Source organism: Ceratotherium simum, chromosome 20, assembly GCF_057802395.1.
Source record: "Ceratotherium simum simum isolate JZ-2026a chromosome 20, ASM5780239v1, whole genome shotgun sequence".
Taxonomy (NCBI): domain Eukaryota; kingdom Metazoa; phylum Chordata; class Mammalia; order Perissodactyla; family Rhinocerotidae; genus Ceratotherium; species Ceratotherium simum.
Window position 1 is genome coordinate 51,744,618 of NC_141919.1, and position 23,720 is coordinate 51,768,337.

General features: G+C 44.0%; 1 protein-coding gene across 2 annotated transcripts in view; it reads left to right on the forward strand.

The window, feature by feature from the left end:
• ROR2 (ROR family WNT receptor 2) overlaps nucleotides 1-23,720 on the forward strand; it is a 205,084-nt gene that overhangs the window by 160,095 nt on the left and 21,269 nt on the right. For both annotated transcript variants that reach the window (XM_004428320.2, XM_014785963.2), the window contains exons 3-4: nucleotides 13,181-13,468; nucleotides 14,339-14,369. In XM_004428320.2, the coding sequence (XP_004428377.1) occupies nucleotides 13,181-13,468; nucleotides 14,339-14,369 (319 nt within the window). The remainder of the gene's footprint in view (nucleotides 1-13,180; nucleotides 13,469-14,338; nucleotides 14,370-23,720) is intronic.

Sequence of the window (23,720 nt, forward strand, 5' to 3'; positions counted from 1 at the left end):
TGAGCTATTTCTTTAATCCAGTTACCGTTTATAATGCTCACACATCTGTAACTTGCAGGCAGGTGGGAATGGCAGGCCGTCAGTGATAGGACCGCTCTGCCTCCGCTGAGCAAAATAGGACCTGAGGATTAGTTAGAAGCACAGAAAGCATTTGTGTTCAGATGCGCTGTGCCAGTATTGAGCACTTAACATTTAATTGGTGGCTGGTATCGAGAGAGAGAGAGAGAGAGAGAGAGAGAGATCCCAGAGAAAAAGCCATACAGAAGAGAAAAGGAACCCAAGACATGTGATTTACAGCTGGGAAGTTTGCCTGAAGTTTCCGTATGCCAAGGTACTGTCATCGGTAGGACCGAAGCTGGCCTAGGACTCCGGTTATAGTGCTGGGTTAACATGGGAATGGAATTTAACAGGAGTTTTGTATTCCTTGCTACATTAGACATGCTATTTATTATTATTGTTATACTTACAAAGCATACATTTGGCCTAGAATCCATTTGCTCTTTTGTTCCAAGGCTGTATTTTCAATGCGTATGTAACACATATTGGGTTTTGCAAAATCAGTACTTTGGAACGTTTGTGGGCAGTGGATGATTTCTGAGAGTGCAGGAGGGTGGCGCTGGTCTTGTCTGGCCTGCAGCCTCCCAAAATAGGCCTGGCGTGCTTGTGTCTCCTGCCTCGGGAGAAGGGCTGCTCATCGCCCACCTGAGACCAGAGGGGGCTTCCTGACTCTCCCTACCTGGGGACACATTGCAATTATAGGTGATCCCAAGGGCATCCTAAATGACAGGGCAGGAATCGATGCCTGACTCCCGGGCTGTCCCCTGATATTTGCAACATGCTGAGCTGCCGTGCTGAACTAAAATTTCCCTGGACAGAGAAACAAAGCCATCAGCAGAGTTCATCACGTTGGCCTGGAGGCGAGGCCTGTTGTTCTCTGTTTACTGAGTGTCAGGTTCCTGATTTATGTAGGAAGTGGATTGATTAGCATGTATGTTGGTGCGTTTCTGGTTTATTCTGGAACTCTCAGAGTGTGTGTGTGTGTGTGTATGTGATTGTTTCCTGGAGTTTACTATAGAGTGAGGGTCTGCAAGGCTGACAGGGTGAAACTGAAAACAGCATCCTCACTGCAGTTAGCATTAGGTCTATGTCTGGGAACTTGGGGGCAGGGTCCAGCTGAGTCTGGGCCTCTGCATGTCCCCACTGAGTGTCGCCTGGCTGGTCACTGAAACCTGGGGCTCCCCAGGCAGTGAGCAGAAGGCCTGAAATGTTTCTCAACTTCCTCTGGACAGAACTAACATGGGGTTTCTGGGCTCTGAGCCCTGTGCCACTCTCAAGGTGACGGCCACTTGTGGAGCCCCCGAGCCTCCTGTCGGCTGTGAATTTCAGTGCCCATTGGGCTGTCCGGAATCTGGAGAAACTGAACAGTGTTGGGAGAAAAACCCAACCCATAGATAAGAGATTTCAAGTGTGCACAGTCGTGCCATCCAGGGCTGAGCTTGGGTGGCAGGGGCCTCGTACACGTGCACATGAGCCCACCCCAGGGAGGCTGATTTCTGCCTCCAAGCCTTCCTCTTCATTCCTCCTTCTTCCCAGAGGCCCCCAAGCCCACCCTTGCTCTCCCAGGGTAGCTTCTGGCCACCTGCACTTTAGCTGGGAGGGAGTTGCTGCAACTGGAGGCCACTGTCATCTGGCTGGTGTTGTCAATTGCTGTTGTTTCTACTGAAGGTGACAGATGAGGCAGTAATTCTTCTTCCTCTACCCCTTGGGTTTGAACACCATACTGCAATGGGCTTATTCATGTGTGCTTGTCTTCTCTCTGTCGCTGGTGTGTGTGTGTGTGTGTGCCTCCACCTCTCTGTGTCTGTATCTGTGTGCGTTTCTCTCTGTGTGACCCTCGCCATATGCGCTGGTGCATGGATATCCCCCATTGCCTGTTCTTGTGTGTTTCTCTCTCTGAGTTTGTCCGTGTCTGTATCTGTTTTTCCATGTCTGGGTCTGTCTTCCTGTGTCTGAGCCCTCTGAGTGTGTGTGTGTGTGTGTGTGTGTGTGCGCGCGTGCACGCGCATGTCCCTGTCCCTTTGTGAGGATGTGGGTGTCACCCTGTGTGTGGGTCTTGGTTTGTCAAGCTATCTCCTTTCTTCCAAGTCCCTTCTGCCTTTCTTCTTCAATCCCTCTACCCCTCTCTCTGCATTAGTTTCCGAAGCTGTCATAACAAAGTACCACAGACTAGGGGCCTTCAACAACAGAAATTTATTCTCTCAGAGCTCTGGAGACCAGAAGTCCAAAATCAAGGTGTCAGCAGAGTTAGTTCCTTCTGGAGGCTCTGAGGGAGAAAGCGTCCCGTGCCTCTCCGTGCTTCTGGTTGCCAGTAATCCGTGGAGTTCCTTGGCTGGTGGCCACATCACTCCAATCTCTGCCTCTGTTGTCACATGGCCTTCTTCTCTGTGTGTCTTTGTCCAAATGTCCCTCTTCTTATAAGGACATCAGCCACTGGATTAGGGCCCACCCATATGAACCTCATCTAAACTTGATTTCATCTGCGGTGACCCTATTCCCGAACAAGATCACATTCACAGGCTCCGGGACTCCAACTCATCTTGTTGGGGGACGCAGTTCACCGCACAGCACCCTTCTCCAAATGTGCAAACAGCCTCACATGCTTTTCTCCATCTCTCAGGTCCTTTCATTTCCTCTTTCCCTATTTTCCTCATTTTCTCTGATTCTCATCCTTTCTGACCTCACACCCTCCTTTCCTGCCCCTCTTGCTCCCACTGTTAAGCACCCCCTCCATTTTCTGCAGCTGGTTCTGTGCAGACCACTAGACAGCTCAGCGGGAAAGTCTGAGCAGGAGTGACCACGGCCACTGCCCCCCCAATGATTTATTGATCTTTAAATCCCCCCCCCCCCCCGCCCCCCTGGGAGGAGCAGCTTTACATTCTCCGTGCGGCTCTCAGGGTCTCCTCGGCTCTCAGGGTCTCCTTGTCACCTGCCCTTCCAGGCAGGTTGTCTGTTTTATTTCCCACCAATCGAAGCCCTGTGACCTCGTGACCCCTAGCACATAAGGCTTTCCTTATCTCCCTCCCAGACCGGTCAGTGTGGCCTGGTAAACAAGCGGATCCTCAAACACCTAAGTAATCTGACCAAGTTGGCGAATGTGTGGACGGTTGGTTGGGATAAAATAATCATTAATCATCGGTCTGTCTGTGAGGCAGGAGTGGTGTCCCTGGTAACCTGCCCTTGGTGTGTCCTCATGCTTGGACTCAGCTCCACTGTGCAGAGTTTAGGGGCGAGCAGAGAGCTGGCGTGGGCATTGGGGAGATGGAATCCATTAGCATTAGTTCCTCTGTGAGGAAGGGGAAACCCGCCTGGATAATTGAAGGGAAGACTGTTCTCCTCTCGGACTCGGTGGGTGCTGACTGGATCCAAGTTAGCTGAATTCTCAGTCACCCGTGCCCGGCTCCTCTTGGCCTGTTCAGTCATGTCTGGAGGGGTTTGGGACAGCTCTACAGGAAGCCTTTGTGAGCTAGAGGAGAGCTTAGCAATGGTTAGTACAAACCGCATATTTCGCACATAAGGGAAATGAAGCTGAGAGAGGTTAAATGGCTGGCTGTGAATTAAACACCCAGGGAGAAAGCAATATTGTGCCTACTCTTTAGAGAACTTTCTTTCTAGCTTTCATTTTGGCCTTCAGAGAGTTAATGATGGTAAAAATGGTGAACCAAACTAACCTGGCCACCCTCCCACTTAAATTATATAAAAGTGCTCCATTAAATATTAGTAAAAGATGTCAATGCTTAGATGAAATTGCAAGACAGATGGAGAAATGCCCAGGAATAGGAAGGAAACAGACTTGTAGGTGACAGCCCTGGGCTGTTGGGACAGGAGCCATGTGAGGTGGCCTCTCTCCATTTGTAGCCTTGGAGAACAGCCCGAGTATCCTGGGAAAAAGTGTATCTGAGACGAAGAGTTGGATGCTGCAGGTGGCTTGCAGTTATGACATGGGCTCCCCAACAGTGACAGGTGGTGTCACCACATGGCTGTGGAGCTGATGTGGATGCATCTGTGGGCTCCCGAGTAGAGGGACACCAGTAAGATGTGGACACCTCAGCCAGAGCTGGTGCAGCAAAGGGCAGCTGCAGACACATCGGATCCTCCAATGTGTTGATGCTGGAGTAGCCTCCAGAACATAAATACTACATCAGAGAGGACACTCGGGAACAGGAAATTCCTGACTGAGATTACGTGTAATAAATAAATACCTTAAAGTTACTGATTTCATTTGGCATTGGATGTATTACGTTTCCTTCAATCAGGAGAAATACGGAGTTGAGACAAAAATCAAGTTTGGTTTTCGGAAAATGTTTACGTTTCTCATACCCTAATATAAAGCCTATGAAATATCATCCCTGCTGTAGACACTATTCTGCTGGGTTCAGTTCACCAGGATCCTTGGGTTTCAACATCAAGCCAGAAGGGGGCCCAGGGGGTCCAGAGAACTGAGATGTTGTAGATAAGACCTAGGAGACCTAAGAAAGAAGGGTGATTTTCAGCCATCAGACCCGGGAGGTGGGGAGAGGGCTTGCCTCCACCCTGGCTCGAGGTGGCAAACACAGGCTTTTCCATGATAAATCCAGCTTGGACCGGAACCTCAGGAAACCACGTGTACATTACCAGAATGTCGTGGGGGAATCCCATGCCCAGGAGTTAACATGGAAACTTGGCACTGCCTGTTGCAGGAACCCAGTCCTCAAGGAGTTCCCACAGAAAAACCAGCCCTACGGTGAAAAATTACAAAGCAACTCAGAGAGGCCCAGGCTGAGTAGTGAGTTAGTAAACAATGAAGCCAGAAGGATTAAAGATAAAGGAAGAAAAAGCAGTGGTGGATTTGAAAAGGAACCAAGGAGACCTTCTAGAAATGAAGAATGTAGTCAGTGAAATGAGAAACTTGATGGACAGGTTAAGAGTAGATAGCGCATAGATAAAAAAAGGATAAGGAATATGAAAATAGGTGAAGAGCTCTGAGGAATTGTGTGAGGAAGTTCAGTGTGTATCTAGAAGGAGATTCCAAAGGAGGAATACGGGGGAGGGGAGAGAGACTATTTCATGAGATGTTGGTAGAGAATTTTACAGAATTGATGGAAGGCATGACTCTTCAGCTGTGAGGAATGGCACTGAGGCCTGAGGAGGCTAAAATAGAAATAAATTCATAGCTAGTGATACTTTGGGGGGGCAAGGAAAGTAGCCTAAGAAGTCAGATTACCCGCAAAGGACCAAGAACCAGCAGGACTTGTGACAGCAACTGCCAGAGCCAGGGGACAGCCCTGCAGCTGCCAGCCTGCAATTCTGTACCCAGCTAAACTACTACTCAAGTGTGAAAGTCACAGGTGTTTTTAGACCAAGACCGGGAGTGTTTACAACCTCAGTCCTTCACCCAGAGAACGAATGTGAGTCAGGGAGAGCTCAGCTGACCTGGGAGGAAGGACTGAGAGGCAAGAAGTGTTGGCAAGGGAAGAACTTGGTAAATAGGTTGGCAGATCTACATAGACCCCTGTAGTAAAACTCATCTATAGTAATGACACTGGGGGCTTCTGAACGGAGTGTAACTGAACGCTGGGAAGCAGTGCCTCAAAGCTGTGGTGGTCGTGGGGTGATCGCATCTCAAGGTGCTGGTATTTGGTTATATGTGGGAGACTTTGTCAAATTAGGGATGCCTATAAAAAGTAGTTAAGCCCTCCACTTAAGTATAACTTTCAAACAAGTAAAGGGAAAGATGGAGAATAAAGAAAAAAAATCAACAGAAAGTAGGAAAGGAGAATGAAGAGGCAAAATAAAAGCATTAAGAATAAAACCAGTTAAAAAACTCATTGATTAACGCATATAGACTCATCAATTAGCATGTTGATTTATGTGTTGTTTACAAGATTCATGTCAAATACATAATTGTAAAAGATGATTTTAAAAATTAAAAATATAGACTCTGTCCTACTCTGTATTTTTAATTTTTAAAATCAGGTAGCTACATTAATAGCAGACAAAAATGGCCTTTTAGACAAAAGCCTTACATAATAATATGCGGACTAGATGATGTAATAAACCTCATGTTTATTGCACCCAGGATCATAGTTTCTAATATATGAACACAGCTTGACAGAATTACTAGTAGCCATTTGACAGATACAGAATCAGTTAACACATAGGTCATTGAAACTAATAAATAAGCATATTAAAAATTTGAACAATAAACTCGACAAGCTTGATCTAATAGGCATATATAAACCCCTGCACTGAGAAATTTGGGAAAACACATTCTTACCAATCAAATGTGGAACATTTACAGGAATTGACTGTGCGCTAGGCCGTAAAGCATATCTCAGTGGTACCAAAGAATCCTCATCATGTAGACCATGTTCTGTGACAACGGTGCAGTTACAGCACACTTTTAATTACTTTTGGCTATAAGAAAAAATTATAATGTAAATTACAAGATAATTGGGTCTGACCAACCGTATGGAGATTAAATAATTTATTGGATGGCTAAAGAAGAAGTTGAAGGGAATTTTCACATTTAATGCATGTATTAGAAAAGGAAAAAAATTCATTAGCTGCAGAAGTTAGGAAAAGAGTGACAGAATAAAGATTTGAACAGACAGCTACAGAAGGAGAGCCCCAGTGGGCAGGGAACCTTCCAAAAGATGCTCACACTCATGAGGAATTCTTAAGATGCAAACCAAATAACAATAGCACTATTTCATGTCCATCAGATGGCGAATATTTAAAAGCCCCCAAACACCAGATGTTGGCAAAGTTGTAGGGGAAACACCTTTACTCGACATTGATGGTGGAGTACAGATGGTTTCAGGCACTTTTGAGACCTAGATAAATGAAAGATTTCAAGGCCTTGTATAACATAATCACTTCTGCATCCAGGTGGATGCTTTCGAGGTGTTCTTGTATATGTGCAGGATGACACATGTATACAGGTGGTCATTAAACACTGCTTTTACTAGCAAAAATGTGGAAACAACGTACTGCCCCTCAATTGGGAAATAAAGAAATTGTGGTTTGTACAGTGGAATATTATACAGTAATTAAAATAAGTGAACAACATCAACAAAGATAAATCCCAAGCTGACTTAGAGTAAAAAAAAAAAAGCTAGCAAGGATGATCTTGCAGGGAAAATTTCTAAAAATATAAAATAATACAAATATGCACTGGAATAGTACATACCAGTTCTCTGGAGAGGGAGGGAGAAATTAAGGAGGAGTGGGCTTTAGTTGCATTCAGGAATGTTTTATTTATTTTTTTTAAAGTGCTGTAAGTCAAATATGGTAAAATATTAGCATAAAAATCTTGATGTTGTGTACATGGGTACTATTATATTAATATCTGTATTTTTCTGTACGTTTGCAACATTTCAGTATTAGAAACCGTTAAATCAAGAAGAATTAATATTGAACAAAACAATTAGGCAAAAGGAGATATGAGCAGTATGAATTTTGAAAGCAGAAAGGCTATATTATTGTTATCTGAGGAAGATGATATCTATGTAGAAAATCCAAAACAATCAACTCAGAAACTATTATAACTAATAAGATAGTTCAGTAAAATGGCAAGATAAAAGAAAAATATACATGGTAGATAGGATAATGGCCTCCCAAAGATGTCTGAATCCTAATCCTCAGAATCTGTGGGTATGTCACCTTTCGTGGCACAGGGACTTTGCGGATGGCATTAAGTTAAGGATTTTGAGGAGGGAAATGACTGTGGATGATCCAGGTGGGCCCACTGTAATCACAGGGGTCGTTACAAGAGTAAGGCGCGAGGGTCAGTGTCGGGGTCAGAGTCGCTAGTTAGAGATGTAAGGAAGCAGAGGCTGGAATAATGCCAGGAAGGCACCACGAGCCAGGGCATGTGGGCAACTTCTAGAAGCCAGGAAAGGCAAGGAAAGAGACTCTCCTGGAGCCTCCAGAAGGAATTCAGCCCTGCTGACACCTTGATTTTTAGGACTTCTGACTTTCAGAACTGTAAGATACTACATTTGTGTTGTTTTATGCTATTAAGTTTGTGCTAATTTGTTACAGCGGCAGTAGGAAATTAGTACAATGCATAGAAATCTAATCGTTTTTCTATAAGCCTTAAACCACTTAGATAGAAATAGTAGAAATAAAACCAATTCACAATAGTAAGAAAAATTATAGAGGACCTAGAAATCTACCTAAAAATAAATGTGACGGTCTGTATGAAAAAAAAGGTAAAGCTTTTCTGAATAGATGACAAGGTCTGAAATAGAGACATAGACCGTGCTTTCTTCAATATTGTCAAGAGGCAGTTTATACAGATCATCTGGAAATGCAGTTCTTTCTCCAGCAATACCCCAAGTTTTAAAAGAAACTATCAGGATGATTTTTTTTTTAATTTTTTAATTTATTTTTTCCCCCCAAAGCCCCAGTAGATAGTTGTATGTCATAGTTGCACATCCTTCTAGTTGCTGTACGTGGGACGTGGCCTCAGCATGGCTGGAGAAGCGGTGCGTCGGTGCGCGCCCGGATCCGAACCCGGGCTGCCAGCAGCAGAGCGCGTGCACTTAACCACTAAGCCACGGGGCCAGCCCCTATCGGGATGATTATAAATTGAATCCGGAAGAGAAATAGCCATGAAATTGAGAAAATTACCCAAAAATGTAACATTTGTTATTGTTGATGTTGAAACATATTTCAGTCATCATAATTTAACAAATGCGATGTTGCCATAGGAACAGGCGAAGATCAGTGGGGTGGGGGCCGGTTAGAAATGAATAGAGCATGTTTTAGATGGGGCACCAGGAGAACACCCTCTGTGGAGGTGACTTGTTGGCAGAGACTTGACCGTTGAGAAATAGCAAAGATCTGAGGACAAGGTATTCTCGGCCATGCACAACGAGGGACCAGGTTGGTGTGATTTAGGAAAAGCAAGGGACCCCCTTCCAGTAGGGGAGAGTGGGGGAAGGGGAAATACAATTCCAGGAGTGTTGACACCATGGATATACATTAGCTTTTCTCCATTATCTGTCTTCTAATTTCTTTCTGAAGGCTCAGTTTACCTCACCTACCTAGGGAGGGAGCTATGAATTTACGACGTTACCAAATTATCCACCTACAGTTTTGGTGTCATTGAGCTTCCAGTAGAGCATAAAGGAGGCTGCTTCAAGGCCTTGGTCGGGATGTGGGTGCCATCCATGGAGATTCTGCCTGTCCATTCCCAGCTGGACAGGCCTTTTATATGCCATTGCATCTGGAACCTCCCCGGGTGTAGGTGCTGGCCATTTAGGATCGTTCTTTCTAGTCTCGGTGTTCCCCCCCAGTGATGCTTCTTCTCAGTGTTGTTTCATGTCTGCTCTAAGTTCTTGGATGGGTTTGGTTCACTGAAACCACAGCCCTTTCTTTCTCTTTGGCCCTTTAGAGCAGAGGTTCTCAGCCCAGGCTGCACACTTAGAGCTTCTGACAAATGCCATTGCCCAGGCCTCCACTGGTACTTAACTGCCGTGGGGTGCAGGCAGATCTTTTTTATAAGCTCCCAGGTGACCCCAGTGTGAAGACAGAGTTGAACCCCACTGGTTTAGACGATGTAGGGTCGAGAAGAGTTGGTAAGAACTCCACATGTGGACTAGATCACTTCCCTAGATTCTCCTTTGTGAACTGAGACAGTGTGGCTTCAGGGCTGAATGTTCATCTAGTTGAGAGTGAAGGGGATCCCGATAAATTGGGCGCCTCAGGCTTGGAGGAAATCAGTGGAGGCCTGACCCCCTGGTCCAAGCAAAGCTGACGGTGATCGCCAGTACTCTGGGAAGGATGCTTTCAACAGAGGGGCCTTCACCTTTGCCTGACACCTCCACCCCTGGCTGCTTCTACCTGGTTTGTCTCTCTGGTCTTGCCTTGCCCACTTCTCCTCCGGAGGCATTTCCTGACTCCAGAACTACATTTGTAATGTGCAACCATCACCACTCTCTAATTCCAGACATTTCCATCACCCCAAAAAGAGACCCCATACCCATTAAGAGTCACTCCCTAATTTCCCCTCCTCCAGCCTCTGGCAACCACTAATCTGTTTTCTGTCTCTATGGATTTACCTATTCTGGATATTTCACATAAACAGATATGGCCAACAGTGCTTTAACGATTAAATGAAGTGTGTAAGGTGCTTGATTCCAGCACACGTGGATTTCTTCTGTCCATGTTAGCTATTACTACTAAAGCATGTAAAAGGGAAAGACTGGCACTGTCTCTGAATTTAGCCTAGCTCTGACTCCAGTAGATGGTCTTACAGCGTCCCACCTGGTGGGATGGGGTTAACACCAAGCTCTCTGTGCCCATGAGGAGGGAGGGCAGAGCTGGCAGGAGCTCATTTTTCCTTCATTTCCCGTTCTGCACTTCTTCTCAAAAAGGAGCCTTCTTGGGGAACGCCAAAAGACTAAGTCTAAACAGTTGTCAATTTGGCAATCCAAGGACGTGGGAGAAACTGTTGATGGGAACGATGAAGAAGCGTTCCATGTTTCCATAGCCATTTGATGTAAAAAAGATATTCTTGAAGACATTGATACTGAGGTCTATTTACGGTAATTGGACCGAATGGTTTCTCCCCAGGTTTCCTTCTCAGTTGTACCAAAGGAACAGTCTCCTTAACTTTCTTCTCTGACCACTCCTCTCACTTTCTAGACAAATGTTTTTTCCATGTTGAAGACAATCCTGCTATATCTTTCAAGATATTTAGCTGATCAGTGGAGATGTCCCAAGTTGATGTATGAAAATGCCCTAAAAATGGAGGGGGGTAGTGGCAGGACAACTCTCAAGCTAGTCCCCCAAATGGTTGAAATGAGAACCAGAAGCGACCACCACGACCCAGCCCTCAGTACCCCTGGGCCTGCTTCTTTTAGATTTTTGCTAGTCAGCTTGGAGACACAGACCCTCACATTCTACTCTACACGAAGCCATTGCATGTGTCTACTGGGAAGCCATGGTTTTGGAGGAACTGTTGTCAGTGTGGAGATGAGAATATAATTAAACTTGTGCCAAAAAGAAGAGATCATTGTGACTTGAATCTAATATGTCATTTGCTATTTAAATTACAATTTGATGATTATGTTATATGCCCTCTTGTGCGTTTAGTGTTATGAAGACCTTAATGTAGTGTTTGAGTGTTAGGTAACTTGAAGGTGCTTCGTATGAAACTCGCTGCTTAAGATGGGCTCTGGCCAGAACGCAGTGAAACGCTTGTAACGTAATCTGGGCAGCCCAGGTGATATCAAAGGAACTGCTTCACACTGTCAAATCAGCTTTGTTCTTGTGTTCAAAGGGTATACATATCTCCCCAAGCTGAGCTTGTGTGGTTGAGTTAATGAAATTCATGAGTGTACATCCCAAATGTTACCCAGCTTGATTCAGCCCATCCTTTCATGGGGTTGTTATCGACACTTCAGTTACCATCCAGCTTTGTGTCATCCATAAGAATTCTCTTCTACAACTTAATTCAGTGTGTTGAGAAAAGGGTTGGCTAGGAGAGAATCAAGGTAGAACCTAATGATGTTCTTAATAATAATCATAAATAATAATCGGTGCTAATTCGTGATACCTCTCTGGACAGATATCTGTCCACTCTCCCTTGTGAATAAAAACCATCCCTTCCTGTAATTTTCTACCAGTTAAATCAGTAATAACATATATGCTATCTTTCAATCTTTTGACTTCATTAAAAAAAAAAGAAAAGAATAGAGACCAACCAGAAATCAGGCCAAAAGATTCAGATCATGAAAATATTTTATAGTCATTTTCAGATTGCTCTATTATCTTAGTTTTGTCTGAAGTGAGTTCATTTCCTAATGATTGATTGTCTTGTCTGTCCAGCCTTAGTTGTTTTCAGGTGTTATAGACTTTTAGTGTGCGTGTTTATCTTGACAGAGTAACCTCCCAGCCCCTGACCTACATCATGCCCACACACACACACACCACACACACACTCCTCCCCTGCACCGTCCGTTTCACTTCCTCTGGCTCCCCACAGCCTGTGTCGCCAGCTGAGAGCTCCTGCACCAGGTTGACCTGGGCCCACCCTCCAGGGCAGCGTTTCCAGCCCCGCTCGCTCTGTTTTCTGGGTACTTTTCAGCCCATTTTCCTTCTGGTGTGCAAGCCCTGGACGGCTTCTGTCTGCTTCTGACCTGGGTGCGGCAGAACAGAGCCTTCAGCAACACTCAGCCTCGTCGTTTCTGTCCTGTTCAGGCCAGCTTGCTTTTGAGGATGTCTCTCTTTTGTCATGTTTTTTCTATTTTCTTTTTGTAGCTTTGTGCTTGATGGTGTGGTAGGAGGAAGGAAGGACTTTCTGAGCAAGAATTTACATCTTAAATTCATGAGATTAGATTAGATTTAGACTTTGGAAAGAGAAGTACCATCGATCCTCATTATTTGCGGATTCCATATATGCAAGTTCGCCTACTGCCTAAATATATTTGTAACTCCAAAATAAGTGATGAGGGTGCTTTTGTGGTCATTCACAGACATGCCCAGATCAGTAACAATTTTGAATTGCCCGATGCACACGTTCCCAGCTGAGGCTGACCAAGGCGACACTCTGCCTCGTTGTTCCAGCTCATACTGTAAACAGGTGTCCTTTTCGTGGTCTATTTAGTCCCATGTTTTTCACATTTTTATGCTTTTTGTTGGTGATTTTGCTGTTTAAAATGTCCCCAATGATGGAACTTCAGTGCTGTCTGGTGTTCCTAAGGTCAAGAAGGCTGTGATGGGCCTCATGGAGAAAACACGTGTGTTAGATGAGCTTTGTTCAGGCTGAGTTATAGTGCTGTTGGCTGTGAGCTCAATGTGAATGTATCAACAATACATATTAAGTAAGATGTCTGTAAACAGAAACACACATAAAACAAGGTGATGTATTGATCACTTGATGAAATGCCATGACCAGGGGCTCGCAGGAAGCTAACTCTGTATTTTTCCTGGGAGCAATGGTTCAGTATTTGCTAATTCAGTGTTCTCAGCAACATTCTAGAACAGAATTACCGCCAATAAGTAGAGTGGACTGTATGTATGTGAGAGAAAATCAGAACCTTCCCCAAGCAGTTCACAGAAGGAGCCCCAGGCAGCCCTTCCTTCCAGCCCTCACTGAAGTTTGCTCTTTTGTGACCACTCCCCTTTGCAGGTTACTTTCTGAATTTTCTGGAGCCAGTAAACAATATCACCATAGTCCAAGGCCAGACAGCAATTCTACACTGCAAGGTGGCTGGAAACCCGCCCCCCAGCGTGCGGTGGCTGAAGAATGACGCCCCAGTCGTGCAGGAGCCGCGGCGGGTCATCATCCGGAAGACGGAATATGGTTCTCGGCTGCGCATCCAAGACCTGGACACGACGGACACCGGGTACTACCAGTGCGTGGCCACCAACGGGGTGAAGACCATCACTGCTACCGGCGTGCTGTTCGTACGGCTCGGTGAGTCAGGACGGCCGAGGCATGTTGCCTGTCAGATGGGGGCTTTCACAGCTGCCTGGTGGGAGACTGATTTGCAGGTTGAAACTGAACACACACGGGCCAGCACAGAGGAAATCAATAAAGCCGTTCCCTGGGGCCCTTCCCATTGTGCACGAGGTCCCGGCTTAACCTGTTACCCATTTACTTGTAATAAAAGCAAATCGACACAGACGGAGGGGGTCTGCAAACCTGGAGTGCAGAAACAATCCCAGACGCAAAGGTGAGCTGCGAGGTGTGGGGGGAAGGCCGAGGATCAGGAGGCCACCCCCCGGGATGCTGGCCGTGCGTGCACAGCGCAGGGTGGCCTTGGGGGCCACTGACAGGCCCAGGCTGATGGAGGGAGACAGGCACCTACCTGCCCCCCAGAAACCTGGGCCCAGCTGAGAAAGGGTGGAGAGCAGAGCATGGTAAGAATCCTGTACTCTTGTGCTTGTCACAAGTGGCGACAGAATTAAATGACTGGAAGGAATGTGTCCCCTTTCATCCCAGTTGTGAGCAAGTCCCCACAATGCCCCGGACCACTCTGTCACCAATTAGTAAAGTAGATCTCGAATCAAGGTTAGATGACAGGAGAGAGAGAAAAGACGGTAAAAACTCCTAAAATATCTCCTAAACGTTTCTGCATAAGCAGAGAGTGCCCCTTCCATTCCCTGTGGTTTTCTGCCCCCTGGCATATAATCTCGTGGGCAGGAGCAGAGCCCGTCCCACGGACAGCTCACCACAAATGAACACCCTGGGCTGCGGCCGCCTTTACCATTGGCTGGGGTGGAAAAAAGTTTTATTCCAAATCATGAAGTATTAATAACTTGTCCCTTTTTTTTTTCTTTTTAGGTCCAACACACAGCCCAAATCATAACTTTCAGTAAGTGTCCGTTTTCCTCAACCCATTTTCTCATTCTCTGAGGGTTTCCGTTATGTAAGAATTCAGGTTTTAAATCCAGCAAACACGTCTTTGCCGAATCTGCTAGAAGTTGGCTGGACTTCACACAAGGATGGCAATGTGCTTGCTTTGGGCTGGAAAACTTATATTTTCCATGTTTAACGTTAGGAAAAAATGTCATAAAAACAAACATTGTTCAGTCCTTTCTGTGATCGGGACCTCACAGGACACCTAGAAGGAGTGTCAGCACACAGACCAGGTTGCCAGGGCCGCCAGGACCCTGGTGTCTCAAGGACATTTGGAAACAGGGAGCCAGTTCTCACTGAAGTCCTGGCACCAGCCGTGACTGTGTCGCCAGCTGCTGTTTATGAAACCTGGTGCCCGTCGAGCCTCGGGGCACCTCTGCTGTGGCCGGGGTCTCAGACCCGCTTCAGAGATGAGGAGGCTGGGGCTAGGGGCTGGCTCTCTGGTCTTTCTCGAGCTGTGGGTGGGTCTGGCTGTGAACTCAGGCCCTCTTTCCAGTCACAGCGTCCTTCCCCTGCACCCGTCCGTCTTGGGAAGACTCCTGGCCCTCACACGTTCGGTCTTCATGTGCGTGAGGATCCCTCTTTGCAGTGCCTGTGTCTGAGGTCCTCAGTGGCTGTCGGATTCCTCATTTCCTACACAGACAGATCCGAGAGCCAGTGCCTCACTTCCGAATGTTCTGAACAGTGACACGGAGGCCATGTTAGTTAACCCAGCAGTGTTTGCTTATCTGTGTCCCCCTGGCGCCTTGTAAACACTGGCCACTGGGGTGAGGTGGGCGGGCAGGGGCCCCTCTCAGCAGACGTCAGGTGCTGCTTGCAGAATGCAGATTTCTGAGAACGTTCTGTGCTGAGCAGTAGCACAAATTTCTCCTTAATAGTTATTCATGAGTAGAGTGGGGAAAGAAGAAATTGCATCAAGGGCACATCTGTGAGGCTTCGTAAGAGGTTTAAGTTATTTCCAAAGTTGAATTATTATTTTCTTTTCTTTTATATTTATATAATTTATATAAATATTATATAATGTAAACATATATTATAAAATATATCATAATTTTATATCATAATGTAATTTATTAAGTATATATCAAATATATTTACATATTTAAAGTATATAAAAATTTAACGATATTTTTACATTTATTTGCTTCTCATTTTTAATTATGGATTAAGTCAACACGTTTGTGTAGATAGTTCAGGCAGTTCTGGTAAGAGTGAAAGTTCACCCCGTCCCATCCCTCCGGCCCGTGCCCCAGGATGTCCTCCATGGTCACATGGATGTGCCAGACCAGGCCTTTCTCAGCATTTAGTACATGTATGTACCTAGAGAGATTCATCTCACTTTCATTCACTTTTTTACGTGAATGATATTATACTTGACATGTTTAATTAACAGTGTGTCAGTATATGTTAAAGTTCCGGGACAGTCTTTCTCCTCTCTCTGTCCACGGAGCGCATGACTCTTCCCGCAGTGACGGGAATTTCCGTGTTTCCCACGTCCGAGGTGTCTTCCCAGTTTGTGTCCCGAGATGGTGGACAGAGCTTCTCCAGGGGAGATTCTGCAGAGTAGAGCCATCGGCGCAGGATGCACCTTTGGAAGCGATCGTGCCAGGGCGGTGCGCACAGATCGCTCCCTGCCACAACTCGAGGACCCGTTTCTCCTGCTCTTCCAAGCTGATGTCCAAATCTGTTCGTTTTTGCCACTCTGAGGAAGAAAATGGGTATTGGCTATTTCCCTTTCCCATCACCAGTGAGGCTTGCTTGGTGTCACATGTTTCCTGGCACATGTGGTCCTCTTTGTCAACTGTCTCTTCATTCTATGCCCATTGCCCTTACGTTGTTTGTTTCTTAAGTATTTTTAATAGCTATTTATGTCTTATTTCTTGACCATATGGGAATTAAAATTTTTCTATCATTTATCAATAATTACCAATAATTATATGAGTTTTCATGTTGTATCTAACATGTTGTGCCTAACACCGGAACATGCGTTAAAGAACACCCTAATTTCCTAGAAAAATTCTGATGATGGTATTTTGATTAGAATTACAATGAATTTTTAGACAAACTTGTTGAAAATGAATATCTAAATTGAATTGTCCTATCAAGGACCCGTTTCTTCATGCTTTTTTCCCTAACATGTTGGAAAAATTTCAAACATATGGAAAAGTAGAAAGAATTTTATAGTGAACATCCAACCTGTATACCTACCAACTGAATCCTACCATTGACATTTTATTGTGCTAGCTTTATCGCTGATCTTTCCATATATCAATCCATCTTACCTTTTGACTCATTTCACAGTAAGTTGCAGATATTTGTACGCTTTTCCTGAAATATTTCATTGTGGAAATTATTAACTAGAGTTCAGTATCTGTGTACTACTCTTGTTTCTTCCTTTTGAGTTAAAACTTACATACAACGAAATGCACACATCTTAAATATTCCATTAATAAGGTCCAACAAATGCAAAAACCTCTGTAATCCAAACCTCTCTCTGGGCACGGAACATTCCTATCACTCTAGAAAGTCCATCATGCAACTGCCTAGTCAACTCCTCTCCTCCTCAGGCAACCAGTCTTCTGATGTTTTTCTACCATGGACTAGTTTTAGAACTTCATAGAAATGAAAGCCTACAGCACGTAGCCACTTAAGCCTGGCTTCCTTCACTTAGCATAATTTTTTCGAGATTCATCTATGTTGTATGTGTATCAGTAGGTTGCTGCTTCTTATTGCTGAATAGTGTTCCATCATATGACTATACCAATTGGTTTATCCATTCTCCTGTTGATGGACACCTGAGCAGATTGCATCTTTTGACTGTTATGCATAAGCTGCTATGGATATTCTCATACAAGTTTTTGTGGACGTATATTTTCCTTTCTGTTAGGTAAATACCTAGGAGTAGAATTGCTAGCTGATAGGGTATGTGTGTGCTGAGTTTTATAAGAAACACCAGACCTTTTTCTAAGGTACTTTGCACTCTTACCAGCAGGTAGGAAAGTTCCGGTCGCTGCACATGTTCACCAACATTTGGTCTGGTCTGTCTTTTTAAGTTGAGCCATTCTGGTATGTATGTAGTTGTTCAAGTGATCTTTTATGTCATTCTAGCTTCTTGAAAAAGCAATTTTTATTAGTTATTTTAAATGTCCAACAAATGCATTTAAGGCTATCAGGTTCCCTCTGAATACCATTTTGGCTACATCGTTTTCCCTTCCAGGCACATAGGCTTTTATTCTTTGTTATTTTCTTATTTTTGTTGCATTATTATCAGTGAATTTGGGATGTATTTTACTTTTGGTGATTTGTTGAGGTTTTCTTTGTGGCCAATGAGATATGGTCAATCTTTGTGAGTATTTCCTGTTGTTTCAAAAAATAAGCGTGCTCTGACGGTGGCCACATGTATCTCGATTCATATATTAGATCACATATGTCAACTGTGTTATTAAAAGTGTCTATATTTTTTTGTCCACATGGGTTACAGATATCTGAAAATATGTGGAAGTCATCCATACTCATTCTAGATTTGCCACTTTCTACCAGTTTTCTATTTTTTTAAAATTTTGTGTGTATGTTCTTAAATACCTATAGGTTTGAGGCTCTATAGCTTTTGCTTTGTTCTTAAGTCCCTTTCAGTGCTTTTTGCCTTGAATTTAGTTTTGTCTAACACTTGTATTGCTGCACCTGCATTCTTTTTATTTGAATTTTCCAGGAACCTCTTTCACTATTTCTGTCCCATTTTTTTTCAACCTTTTTGTGTTCTGTTTTATGTAGGTCTCTTATAAGTAACATATAAGTACATTTTTTTGGAGGTTGGTGAGGAAGGTTTTCCAATCTGGAAATCCATGTTAATATATGTAGGTTAAGTTCATTTTAACAAATAGGCAATTCAGTAGTCTCCCCTTGTTCTTGGTTTTGCTTTTCATGGTTTCTGTTACTTTTGGTCAACCGCAGTCCGAAAATATTAAATGAAAAATTCCAGAAATAAACAATTCATAAGTTTTAAATTGCATGTCATTCTGAGTCGCTTGATGAAATCTTGTGCCATCCTGCTCCATCCTGCCTCGGAGGTGAATCATCCCTTTGTCCAGCGGATCCAGTCTGTAGATGCTCCTGCCCATTAGTCACTTAGTAGGCCATCTCGGTTATCAGATCTACTGTCGGGGTATCGAGGTATTGCAGTGCTTATGTTCAAGGACCCCTTATTTTACTTAATAACAGCCCCAAAGCCCAAGAGTAGTGATACTGGCAATTCGGATATGCCAAAGAGAAGCTGTAAAGTGCTTCCTTTAAGTGAGAAGGTGAAAGTTCTCAACTTAGTAAGGAAAGAAAAAAAATCATATGCTGAAGTTGCTAAGATCTACAGTAACTTTTATTGCAGTACATTGTTATAAATGTTCTATTTTATTATTAGTTATTGTTGTTAATCTCTTACTGTGCCTAATTTATAAATTAAACTTATTATTATGTACTTATGTATACGAAAAAACACAGTGTATATAGGGTTCGGTACTATCCACGGTTTCAAGCATCCACTGGGGGTCTTGGAAGGTATCCCCCCACCAAGGGATAAGGGGGGACGACTGGACTCCATTCTCTGTCAATCCCACTTAATCAAGCATGTCCCTACTGAATGAAGATTGGTTGTTTCCACTGCTACAGACCGTCTTATTGAATGTCCATGTCTCCATGTCCCTGTGGGTTGAGTCCTCCAGCAGTGGAGATCGGGGAGTGGAATTGCAAGCACCCCCCCCCCCCCACCAGGTGTGGCCACATGGCCCTCCAGAATGGCTGTGGAATTCACAGTCCCACCAGCAAAGCACGAGTTCTTTCCCCACGTCTTCGAGCAGGTTGTATTGTCAGAAATTAAAATTTCGCCAATGTCTTGGGTGTCAAATAGTAATTTTACATTAGATTTCGCCAGTAAATAGTGAAGTTGAACGTATTTTTGTTGGTTTAATAGCCATTGAATTGCTCATTCATATGCAGTCTATCCTCCTTATTTGCAGATGCCAAACTTGCAAATTCTCTTACTCACTAAAGTTTCTTTGTTAACCCCAAAATCAATACTCAGGGTGTTTTCATGGTCACTCCTGGACATGTGTGGAACAGTGAAAAATTTGAGTCGCCGAAAGCGCGTGTTCCCAGCTGAGGTCTGCCTTCCTGTTTCAGCTCTCCTATTGTAAAAAGGGTCCTTTTCCGGTCTATTTACATTTTGTGCTTTTTTTTAGTGATTTCGCTGTTTAGAATGGCCCCAAGCATGGTGCTGAAGTACTGTCTAGTGTTCTCAAGGCAAGAAGGCTGTGATGGGCCTTATGGAGAAATCACGTGTGTTAGATGAGCTTTGTCCAGGCATGAGTTACAGTGCTATTGGCTGTGAGCTCAGTGTGAATGAATCATCGACACACATTAAATAAGATGTCTTTAAACAGAAACACACATAAAACCAGGTTATGCATTGATAGGTTGATGAAAATGTTATGATCACAGACTTGCACAAAACTGTCTCTGTATTTCCCCAGGAGCAATGGCGCAGTATTTGCTAATTCAGTGTTTGTGGCCACTTTGTAGAAAATTACTGCAGGTAACCAGAATAGACTGCATTTTGTCTGTTTTTAATTAGGATATTTGTTTTTTTCGAGTTTTAAAACATATTATAGATATAATTTTTACTCCATCTGGAGTTGATTTTTATGCTGGTATAAGCCAGGGTTCTACTGTAACATTTTTCTATATCAATGGCCTAGTGCCTTTGTACCATCTAATGAATAGCCTCATCTATAGCCACTAAACTTAATGTCACCTCTGTCATATGTGAAATTTCTATACGTGTGGATCTGCTTCTAGGCTCTCTGTTTTGTTCCACTACCTTCTGTACCTGGAATAATACCACAATTTTCTAACCCGTATATCTTAATAATGTATCTTGCTATATGTAGAGAAATAGTCTCTGCTACTGATACGGACTGAATCATGTCCCCCCCAAAATTTATATATTGAAGGTTTAATCCCCCCAATGTGACTGTATTAGGGATAGTGCCTTTAAGGAGGTATTTAAGGTTAAGTGAAGTCATAAGGGTGGGGCCCTAATCCAATAGGACTAGTGTCCTTATAAGAAGAGGAAGAGACAACAGAGATCTCTCTCTCTCTGCCACTTGAGGACACCGCTAGAAGGTGGCCATCTGCACGCCAGGAACTGAAGAGGCAAACAGGCTAGCACTTTGGTAGTGCACTTCTCAGCCTCCAGCACTGTGAGAAAGCACTGTTGTTTAGGTTCCCCAGTCGGTGGTGTTTGTTTTGCAGCCTGAGCCAACTAACACATTCACCTGATTACTATACCATTTTTCTAAATTAACTTGACCACTGTCTTTTACTCTTCTGTATGAAGTTTATGAGTTTGTATTTTGATTGGAATTGCACAGATGTTTGATTTTTGCAGCAACTTTTTCAGTTACAAAGGTGATTGTGTAGTTTTTCTCCTTTCAACATGTTAACATTATGTTACATAATAGAGTTCCTATTACTGAGTAACTTTACGGTTCTAGATTGAAATCCACTTGGTCAGGGTGGGTTATTCTTTTAATGTGCTGCTGAATTGACCTGCAAACTTTGTGCTGGCAGATGACCTTTAATCAATACCTTGTGGTCTGAGGCTCCAGCCCACTGGGGGGCGTCTTTCTGTGGCCATGATTTCTTTCTTCCCATTGACTGGGATTGTGTTTCATAAACTGCCCTCCACCTCCTTTATGATATCTCTGGAAGTCAACGAAAATGGAGACAGAAAGAAGGAAAATTAGTGGATCTAGAACAGAATCGTCCACGAGTTCTCCGTCTTTGTCACTGGAATATCACCAGCTTATGCCACGCTGTGACCCCCCTCTTGGGCCGTTTCCTGAGAAAATGCACAGCAGTCAAAGCTCTTTCATTGTGGGTCGAGTGGTTTATCTTGTACATGCAAATGGAGAGTTGGAACCGTGGATGATAACATAGCCTTGGTTGATCCCTGTGTACAGCAACGGAACGTCGGGCACGCTGCTGTCGCTTCTGAAATGTGGGCAGGATTGGTTGCGATGACTCTCCCCCTCTGAACTTTTTGCTCTCTGTCCCCGGCTGCTGCCCTCACATGTCCACACACGTGGATGCCGGTGGTGTGGTGGACAACAGTTTGTGTTGAGGGAGGTGGGGGGTGGAAATCCTCGGAGGTTAAGGGATCTACTACCATTTAAACATTGTTTTTCCTTCCATCTATTTGAGGGGGGGTGGTGAGGAGGGTGTGTGTCTGGAGAACAAAAGCTTTAAGAACAGGCTGTTTCTCCACAGATGTAGGTTCAAAGACAGGGTTATTATAGCTTACTCAGGTAGCAGTTTGGGTAATGCGAGGGGATTATTGCGAGGCTGTGTGTCTCACATTTCTTATATGGGTGTCGTTTTTATCTGCTCTTTCAAAAAGTGGTTCATTTTCATGATTACAGACCCATACATACACCGGTGGGGTAGCATGGCGGTGCGGTGGGGGGTGTGGCAGGGCAGGTGGGGGTTGGTAGGGTGGGGGGCTGCTCCCTGAAGCTTGGCGTCAGAGCTTCCATATTTCCTGTTGTTGTCCTGGGCCAACCTCATGGCCCACAAGTGTGTGCACACATAATACGCTTCAACAAACAGCTGCTTCAAGGAAAGTGTGTTGTTCTTTTGGACAATTAAAACTTATGTTAATTATGGCATTGGCCTCTGGGAAACCACCTTCCTTGGGGCTGTGTCCTGAGCCCTCTTATTTTCTTACTTCACAAACTGTGGGTAATTCCAAGGCTTCAGCCGTTGTCTGCCTGTATGCTCATGACCCTGGAGTCTCCATTTCCAAGTCCGACTTATCTCCCCATCTCAGGCCCCCAGATTCAGCCGCATAATGGGCATCTCCAGGCAGATGACTGACAGGCACCTCACACTTTGCGTGTCTGAATGGAACTTGGCCATCTTCTACCTCAAACTTCTGTTGCTATTTTTTGGGGAATTGTCATAAGTCTAGTTAAAACTTTATCCTAATTACAGGAAAATAGCACTGTAAAAACACCCTGAAACTGCCAACTGACAAGCCAGTAGTTGACAATGACTTCAGGAGAAACCAGGCTGCCTTACAGTGGGCAAGTAAACTAACTCAGGGGAAAGGCTGACATTCAGCATTTGATGTTAGAGCTATTAAACACCAACCTAATCAAATGGAGGTGGAAGGAGGAGAGAATCCAATCTTCTTGTTATGATAGGTTCTCTTTTCTGGAAAATGTAACTCTCCTTAAATCCCATAGTGCAGACCTTGAATAAAAGATAGGAACTTAATTCATTGTAATATTGTGTGATGCAAGCAATAAGCGACTAAACAGACAATCACCGGTAATTAGAGAATGCACACACACTGTCCTTAATTTAGACCACAAAGTGACACAAATGAAAATATCTGCACTTTAGCAGTAATGATAATATTGGCATTTGACATGGAGGAACACATTTAATGCTCCCACTGAGTCTTTTTCTTTTCACTGGAGCCCATGTATTAGCTGTTAGGCCCTATTATGCGTGGTTGAGAGGTTTTTACACACCGACCTCCGAAGTCACCCAAGGAAATACCAACCTTCCAGGGTTTCCCTGGGAGGGACCAGCTCCCTGAACGCGGTAGAAGAGAAGAGCGTTTACTTCCCAGTGAACTGGTAACTTTGGAGCCACTTTCTCTGCCCCTGGCCACTTCGTGTGATCGTTGCCTTAGAGATGGCCATGGCAAAAGCCAATATTTCTAAAAGGTTCTTTCCGAACGTTGGGTTTTTGTGACATGAATGTTGGTGTTGAATGTGTTCAGTTGGACCAAGTGGACATTTTTCCCACATCTAATAGGACATCAGTATAATTGGATGCTAGGAGTAGTTCATCTTGGAAATAGAAAGAAAGAAATATATAGTGTCTAATTTTCAAGGAAATCATTCATTCATTTAACAAATTTATGTTGAGGGCCAACTCTGTGCCAGGCCCTGTTCAAAGTGTTGGGGATACAACAATGAATGAAACAGACAAAACTAAAACCTCTTGCCTTGTGTTGCTTACATTCTCTTGGGAGACTCTTACGTCTGACTTCTTTCACTAAATGTAATATCTAAAAGAGTCTTCCTTTGGTTGCGTGTACAGTCGTTTATTCTTTTCTATTGATGGCAAGTATTCTGTTGTATGAAGATACTACAATATGTTTATCTGTTCACTTGTTGATGGACATTAGGATTTCCAGTTCAGGGCAATTATAAATAAAGCTGCTATGAACATTTGTGTTCAAGTA